Source organism: Syngnathus floridae, chromosome 2 (genome assembly GCF_059516105.1).
Source record: "Syngnathus floridae isolate MCC-2025c chromosome 2, RoL_Sflo_1.0, whole genome shotgun sequence".
Lineage (NCBI taxonomy): Eukaryota > Metazoa > Chordata > Actinopteri > Syngnathiformes > Syngnathidae > Syngnathus > Syngnathus floridae.
Window position 1 is genome coordinate 11,145,905 of NC_142414.1, and position 8,797 is coordinate 11,154,701.

Here is an 8,797-nt window from a genome sequence, read left to right on the forward strand (position 1 = left end):
GTTGAACAATGGTAACGATACTAAAGACCTTGATCCGGTCTTCTTTTGATTTTCAAATTAACACAATTTTAATACCAAGGAATTACTCCATGTAATTAGCGCTGGCTTTACTGTATGCATTTTAAGGATATTTGTGACAACAGTTTCCCTTTTCACACCTAAATACAAGCATCTAACTTGTTTAAGATTACAGCTCACTCATCAGTCATGTTTGCTCATTTTCCACTGCTCATCAATACTGTGCAAATCGTGTTTCAATTTCATCACTGGGAACAGAAAAGCAAGACGTGAAATACGCAATTATGGGGTACAATGCATGCAAGCATAAGAGCAATGTGCTCAATATGGCTGTCAGATATTTTGATTTAAAAAATATTCTTGATAGATTTATTTCGAGGCAGCCAGTAAACTATGAATGATTTATAATGTGTTTACACCCTTGAGCACATGATTATGGGCTTTGTCATCTAAAGATCTGGGGGCCTCCCTCAACCGGGGGCTTTGGGTAATGAGCGCCCCTAGTCAACAACAATCAGAATGTGTCTTGTTTATCTCTGCCCGTCAGCTGGAAAACAACCTTAGCTACATGTCGTTTATGAGTAGTGTTTTTCTGTGGAGTTCATTTGAATCATATTTGCATGCATAATAAGCAGAGGTAAACCAGTTCAGCAGGATGAGTAAATGCAAATATTGATTTTCCATCCAGCAGAAGCAAACGTGGCCTTCAACATGGTTGTGTAATTGCTTTATACTGCCATCAAGTGTTTGGTAGGTGTATAGGCACAAACCAAACTTTAGGAAAGGAAAATCGACGTCCTACGTTCGTTTCCGTGTAACACTTGGCTAATGTACTCAATAGTTATACATTCACGCATTTATTTAAATAGTAAACGTTTAAAACGTTGTCAAAAATGAAAAAAGTGTACGTGCATTAGTGGTTAGTAGTATTGCACAAGAATAAGTTGGGGATTATTTTTTATTTCTTTAAATAGCAAAAGTTTAAGACGATGTCAAAAATGGAAGATGTGCATTAGTGGTTAGTCCCATTGCACAAGAATATGTTGGGTATTATTTTTGGGCTCTCAACTTGATTATTCCTTTTATTATAATTACCAGGCTAGCAATGTTGAACTCCAAACAAACATGCTAATAAATGTAGACGTTTTTCACATGTAACACAAATAATGTAAAACAAATTGGCGGAGTTAAGTTTTTGTAATGGCAAAATGTTAGACATGGAAGTGCAGCCAATCGGGTGCACGATGACATTGACAGCCGCAGTGCATGATGGTCGCCGTAGTTCACCGACCCCCAACAGTGCCGGCAGTTGGTCGGTGGCTCGGTGTTGAGGACTACACAGCTCCGGGTGCCGGACAGATGCAGTTCGCAGTGTGTCATAGGGTCGACGTACGGCGCCGCACAAAGCTGTTTTTATAAGTTCTCCGCCGCTAAAAGTTGACATCTTCAAGCAAGCATGCAATCAGAATCGGGAATAGTTCCCGACTACGATGATGGAGAGGACTTGCAAGAAGAGCCCAAAACGTATTACGAGTTGAAGAGTCAGCCTTTAAAAAGCAGGTCAGTAGTTATTTGGCATGCTGAGGTGGTTTTTGTGTTTAGGTGATAATGAAGCCGCAGACCTCTCGTAAAGTACTGTTCGGGGCAAGTTATGGGCTTTCTGCTGACCCAGTGCGCCGCTGATTGTTGATGTTTTTTTCTTCTTCTCCTGACCGCACGCTGTTATGCAACGTTTGGGTGTTGTCTTGTTAACATCCACTTCAAATATTAGCTCGGGGAGGGCAGACAGGTCAGGGTGCATCGAGATGCTCCTCAGCCAAAATGGCATATGACATATTTGATCGAATCTAACGTAATCTTAATATAATATAATTAATATAATATAACAATATATTCATTCATTTCCCCAACCGCTTATCCTCATGCAGGGTTCAATAAAAGCAATGTTATCTAAAACAATTAAATACTAGCCTTATAACCCAAACGGTTGAATGTTTTCCCAAGAAATTCAAATTATTTTGGAATTATGAGAAAAAAATTATGCACACAGTTCTGTTTCCTAGATCATATCTGAGGTGGATTGCGTTTTTTTTCTAGTAGTTTTTACTATTATTATTAGTAGTAGTATTATTAGTATTAACATGAACCACATTCCTTTGGCAATGTTTCCATTTATAAATGGACCAACTATGTCACACAATTGTAGCTAATTACAAAAGCTACTGTTGCGACTCAACATGAAAAACATTTTCAATGCTGAGTGACTAGAAAGTATTTACCAACTCTTGCACGTTGAGGTTCCAATCATAAAGTGGTTTAGTAATATATAGCGTGATTGGACTGCACTAAACCAAGCACCTGCTGCATATAATGAGAATCTGCAAGTAATTGATATCTACCTGAAAAGTGTGTGTGTGTTTCAATGCATTTTTTCCTGTCAGAATAGGTGAAAGAGGTAGTAAAAAGAAGTAGAAATAGAATATTTTTGGGGAATGAATTGAGGCTTTTCGATTGCATTTCATGGAGACATCACGAAAGATGACATCATGTCATTGCTGCGTGTAATAAGCAAACCATCTATCACCACAAATTTATAATTTTTAACTTTATAATTTATGTTTCAAGCAAGATTAAAGTAAAGTAAAATACAAAGTCAATACTGTAACTCAAAACTTTGCTGATTCATGGCCAATCAAAGCAGCCAATCCCTCTCTCAAATAGTCTTGTCTGCTACCTGCGCAACATCCCCCCGCAATAGAGCGTTTCAGACTGATTAAAAATCAGATACATCTTGCATATAGGTAAAAAAAATCTGAATTGAGATGCAGTGTAAGCGTAGCCTTAATGGAGCGCCCTATCATACTTCAACAAAGGTCCTTCTCCACTAGAGGGCACCAAAGTAAAAGATCTGTATTAGACATGGCTTTGTCTTTGATAAAAAACGGCAAACACATGAGTTCAAGCAGAGGTTGGGAGCACTTGGGAGAACATTTTATCCAGCCCACTATACTTTTGCAAAACAAATAAAACCTCAGAAAAACATAAAATTGCCAGAAATCTAATGTGTGTAGTGTACATTACATGTTTCAATTTGTTGAATAAATTCAGTCTGAGAAATATTGTAATATCTCAAAATTAAGTAAAGACTTGATAAATAGTGATGTCTGTTTTTTTTTTCACTCATGTCAGAACAACATGGCTTCCCTCAGTGTGTCCCAAAATCTCTGTAAACGTGATGTAAGTGGGTGCTTGCAAAACCTCCCAGCATGGCCATGTAACGTTGGCGATTATGTCGTGGAAGAACAGTGACGTCTTGCAGCAGAATGTTTTCTGTTTCCCTATCCATGACCCCATTGTCACAGCCAGACGCAATGAGGACAGAACCCCTCTGTGTCCACACTGAGATCTTATTTTTTTACATTCATGCTTGCCTTACACACCTTAACATCACATTTTGCTGCAGATTTGAAATATTTTCTCCCCTTTACATTTGTGCTCTCTTTACATGTGGCAAAAAAAAATCCACTTTCAATAAAAAGTCTGCTCAATCAGGGCAATTGTAAGCTCTTACACGCATCGGCATTTTTACCTTGACTTTGTTTTATTCACATGAAAGTCAGTAGTGTTGGAAAACATGGCGGCTTTGACTAGAACTAAAGCACAAGAGCACTACTCAGAGTACAGGGCATTGCCGAAAATGAAGTTTAATGTCATTTAATTTGCCTCATGTGAGCCCACTTCCTCCTCGGATCACATGACACTGACCAAGCATGTGAATAGTCTGATGACTGTTGGTTGGGTTGATACAATAAGTTAGAGTGTTTACCGACAATGTCAGCCCCAAATAAATAAATAAGTAGATAAATAAATAAATACATAAATAAATAAATAAATACATAAATCATATATATATATAATATATATATATAATATATATATATATAATATATATATATATAATATATATATATACTATATATATATATATATATATATATATATATATATATATATATATATATATATTTGAATTGAAAATAGTTCCCAAGTATCCCAGGGGTCAGAATTATAGACAGTATTTTTCTTGTCTCGCTGAAATTAGCCTGTATTTAGGGGTTTATATCCTACTCTATAAACTGTTGGGCCTGTGGCAGGGATGACTTTTGTTACCATGACAACAAGGGAGGGAGTTTTGGCATTGCAACTCAAGTGGCACTTGGCATGAGAAAAGCACAGATTGTGTAGCAAAAAAAAAAAAGAAAAAAAAGCGCATTAAGTCAAAAAAAAAAATGTCATTGATGTATTGCTTATCACTGTGCTGGATATATGTGACAGAGTGGACATCCTGCCAAACACAAATACACAATGTCCTCTCCACCCTTTGAGTAACATGTTATTCAGTATGTCCTAAGAAAACGTAGAGCCCATTTTTAAATAATTTATGGCATCTGACTGTGGGCCGTTGTCTAATACTTTCATTTGCAGTGAGTTGTGGGGAGGGCTAAATAATCAATTGTTGTATGCCAGGTTAAACCTTTATTTTGGAATACGACTTGAATAGCCTTGGCATTATTTGCTTTTAGTCAGCGTAAGAAAATATTGTTTCTGTGACTTAGTCAGTAGGTTTTTTTTCACTTGGAAAATAATCTACAATAATAAGAAATCAAAAATAAGTAATTACCATTGCCTGATGGGAGCTCAACATCAGCTGTCATGCGATGTTTGCATGCTTTAAGGTAAGCAAGTTCTAACAGAGAAGAGTGTGCATGGAGGTTTTTTATTTTTTTATTTTTTTTTAACACACATATAAGTACTTATAAAAAGAAAGAAAAAGTGGCTTCAGACCATTTTAGCCAATTTGGTTGTCACTTTCAATCTCAAACTATTACCGACATTTAATGCTTTGCGCCTGCAGACATTAAAGATGATAATAAAACATAACGACACCCATACTATAGCGCACATGAAGACGTGCGGAGCGTAGAATTCAAATAACTTCTCGATTTTATTCTATCAGTATGGTGAAGAATTGAACTGCAAACGCATCCAAAATGAAAAACCACGCCAGTTTATGCTGATGAGTTTGAGTTCAACAAGTCTCTGGTCTATTTGCTTGAGCTGCTCCATTAAAATATATAGAGTACTTCCTTCAGCGAGGGTTCCGTAGTGTAGTGGTTAGTGCGCTGCACTCTCGCCCCAGCGACTTGAGTTCAAATCCCGGTGCGATCAAAAATATATTTTATAATGGAAAAATTTGCAACACAGGGTTGGAGCTAGGGTTGGTGATTGGTTGGGGTTAGGGCTGGAGTTAAGGTTAGGTTTAGGTTTAGAGCTAGGATTAGGGTTAGAGCTAGAGTTAGAGCTAGGGTTAGGGTAAGAGACAACATTAGGGTTAGGGTTGGGGCTAGGGTTAGAGCTAGGGTTAGGGTTAGAGCCAAGATTAGGGTTGGGGTTAGGGCTAGGGTTAGGGTTAGAGCTAGGGTTAGGGTTTGGGTTGGGGCTTTGGTTAGAGCCAGGGTTAGACCAGGGTTAGGGTTAGAGTTAGGGTTAGGGTTAGAGCTATGGTTAGGGTTGGGTTAGGGTTAGAGCTAGGGTTAGGGTTAGAGCCAAGATTAGGGTTAGGTTAGGGTTGGGGTTGGGGCTATGGTTGGGGTTAGGGTTGGACTAGGGTTAGAGCTAGGGTTAGGGTTGGGGCTATGGTTAGAGCTAGGGTTAGACTAGGGCTAGGGTTGGGGTTGGGGCTATGGTTAGAGCTAGGGTTAGACTAGGATTAGGGCTAGGGTTGGGTTAGGGTTAGAGCCAGGGTTAGAGTTAGGGTTAGGGCTAGGGTTAGGGTTGGGTTAGGGTTAGAGTTAGGGTTAGGGTTAGCGCTATGGTTAGGGTTGGTTTAGGATTAGGGTTAGGGTTAGAGGCAAGATTAGGGTTAGGGTTGGGGTTGGGGCTAGGGTTAGGGTTAGGGTTAGGGTTAGTTATGTTGCAAATTTTTCCATGATAAAATATTTTTTGGGTTCCAATGGGATTTGAACCAGGTGAGAGTCCAGAGCACTAACCTCTATACTATGGAACCCTCGCTTATGTTGCATGGAAGGTATGTACACTATATGGTTTAATGGAGCAGCTCAAGCGAATAGACCAGACTTGTTGAACTCAAAGTCATCAGCATTAACTCTACTACACTCGTGACATGGTTTTTCATTTTAGATGCGTTTGCAATGTTACCATTACCAGGCTAATGTTACCATGGCCTAATGGGAGCTCAGCATCAGCTGTCATGCGATAGTGTTGGCGCGTGAGTGAACGATTCGTTCAAAAGAACGAATCTTTTCAGTGAACGAGAGTGAACGAATAACTTCCTAAAGTGATTCGTTCTTTTTTTCAGTTCATATGACTTCGACCAGTAGGTGTCGGTAATGCGGATTGAAGCTGGTGCCACCTCGCCGTAAAACAAAACGAAGAAGAAAATGACGTAACTTCCCGTTCACAAACAAGTCGTGAATTGCATTTCCCGTTCACCAACTGAACGAATCTGTGAGTGAACGAATCAATGAGTGATTTGCATTTCCAGTTTATCGCGAGAACGGATCAGTGAGGGAACGGATCCTGACTTTCCCGTTCGCGAACGAGTCAATAGGTCAACTGCCTTCCTTCCCGTGCATCAACGGATCAGTCAGTGAACATGTTGCGTCTCCCTCCTGGCGTGAACTATGTAAGCCAGAATGTAGCTTTACGATTTGCCAAGGAAAGAAAGAACCACTCACTGAAACACCACTTCTTTTATGCGCGTTTTCTCCAAGCTAACGGCTAACTTTATTGCATGAAGGGATGCGCCGTTATGCAACAACGGGGAGATTATGCTTCTCTTTGGGTAATCTTGATTTTATAACACTTATAGTAGTTTTTAAATAACGTGTATGCATATATACATCTAAATATTGTTATCCAATACATCTACTGCAATTTCACATTGGATTACTGCTTTGAAATTTACTTTTAATATTATTATTATTTCAACAAACATTGATGTTAAAATTTGTCTGGTGTTTTATTCCTTGTTATATTCAAACAAACCTTTTGAGTGAACCAATTCTAAAGATTCAGTTCACTTAAAAATGGAATGCACATCACTAGTACAAAAGAGTCCAGACGGGTGCTGGATGACAGGTCAAAATAGCCGAGTGGTTAGTGACATGGGCTCTTACTTGGTAAGAGCTTGGTTCGATCCCAGGTGTGTGCATATACCTAAATGTGCTTTTAGACTTGGAACCTTTGTAAGCGTTTTTTTCATTCATTAGGGAAAAAGCTGAAGTGAAAGTGAAAAGTACCACACCCGCCCTCACACCCACCTCCTGATTGGCTGTTTAATCTGTGACGTCATTTGGACACTCCATTAGGTACACCGCCATTTTCAGGTGTACCTAATCACAGGCCACTTCATTAGGGAAAAATCATGGTCAAAGCTTCACGGAGGAAATCTTGGAAAACATGTTGGAACGCGGCCCCGAGGACTAGAGCTTGACACCTGTGACCTTTGACCATGATATTTCCCTAATAAAGTGGCCTGTTATTAGGTACACTTGAAAATGGCGGTGTACCTAATGGAGTGTCCGTGTGATTCCCTCGTTAAGTGCACCTGCGTGAAAAGTTTTAGCTCCTGCGGAACGTGAAAGTGACCAAGAACTTTTCACGCAGGTGCGCTTAACGAGGGTCACGTGGAAAACATGTTGGAACGTGGCCCCGAGGACTAGAGCTTGACACCTGTGACCTTTGACCATATTTCCCTAATAAAGTGGCCTGTTATTAGGTACACTTGAAAATGGCGGTGTACTTAATGGAGTGTCCGTATGATTCCCTCGTTAAGTGCACCTGCGTGAAAAGTTTTAGCTCCTGCCGAACGTGAAAGTGACCAAAAACTTTACGCAGGTGCGCTTAACGAGGGTCGCTTGGAAAACATATTGGAACGCGGCCCCGGGGACTAGAGCTTGACACCTATGACCTTTGACCATGATATTTCCCTAATAAAGTGGCCTGTTATCAGGTACACTTGAAAATGGCGGTGTACCTAATGGAGTGTCCATGTGATTCCCTCGTTAAGTGCACCTGCATGAAAATTTTAGCTCCTTCAGAATGTGAAAGTGACCAAAAACTTTTCACGCAGGTGCGCTTAACGAGGGTCATTTGGAAAACATGTTGGAACACGGCCCCGAGGACTAGAGCTTGACACCTGTGACCTTTGACCATGATATTTCCCTAATAAAGTGGCCTGTTATTAGGTACACTTGAAAATGGCGGTGTACCTAATGGAGTGTCCATGTGATTCCCTCGTTAAGTGCACCTGCGTGAAAAGTTTTAGCTCCTTCAGAACGTGAAAGTGACCAAAAACTTTTCACGCAGGTGCGCTTAACAAGGGTCACTTGGAAAACATGTTGAAATGCGGCCCCGAGGACTAGGACTTGACACCTGTTTTCATAATAAAGTAGCCTGTTATTAGGTACACTTGAAAATGACGGTGTACCTAATGGAATGTCGTGTAATTCCCAGCCAATAAGAAAGTAGGGGTGAGGGCGGGTGTGGCACTTTTCACTTTCATTTAAGCTTTGACCATGATTTTTCCCTAATGAAGTGGCCTGTGATTAGGAACATCTGAAAATGGCGGTTTATCTAATAGGGTGTCCGAGTGACGTCACAGATCAAACAGCCAATCAGAAAGTGGGGGTGAGGGTGGGTCCACACTCGCAAATTTTTCCATGATAAAATGTATTTTTGGGTTCCACTGGGGTTT

At 40.0% G+C, this 8,797-nt stretch overlaps 1 protein-coding gene across 2 annotated transcripts in view; it reads left to right on the plus strand.

The window, feature by feature from the left end:
- Nucleotides 1-1,315: 1,315 nt before the first annotated feature.
- Nucleotides 1,316-8,797, plus strand: part of mitfb (melanocyte inducing transcription factor b) — a 32,197-nt gene continuing 24,715 nt past the window's right edge. Inside the window, exon 1 of one of the 2 annotated variants that reach the window (XM_088365753.1) lies at nt 1,316-1,578. In XM_088365753.1, the coding sequence (XP_088221879.1) occupies nt 1,475-1,578 (104 nt within the window). In that variant the 5' untranslated portion in view covers nt 1,316-1,474. The remainder of the gene's footprint in view (nt 1,579-8,797) is intronic. The other variant, XM_088365760.1, reaches the window with a different exon arrangement.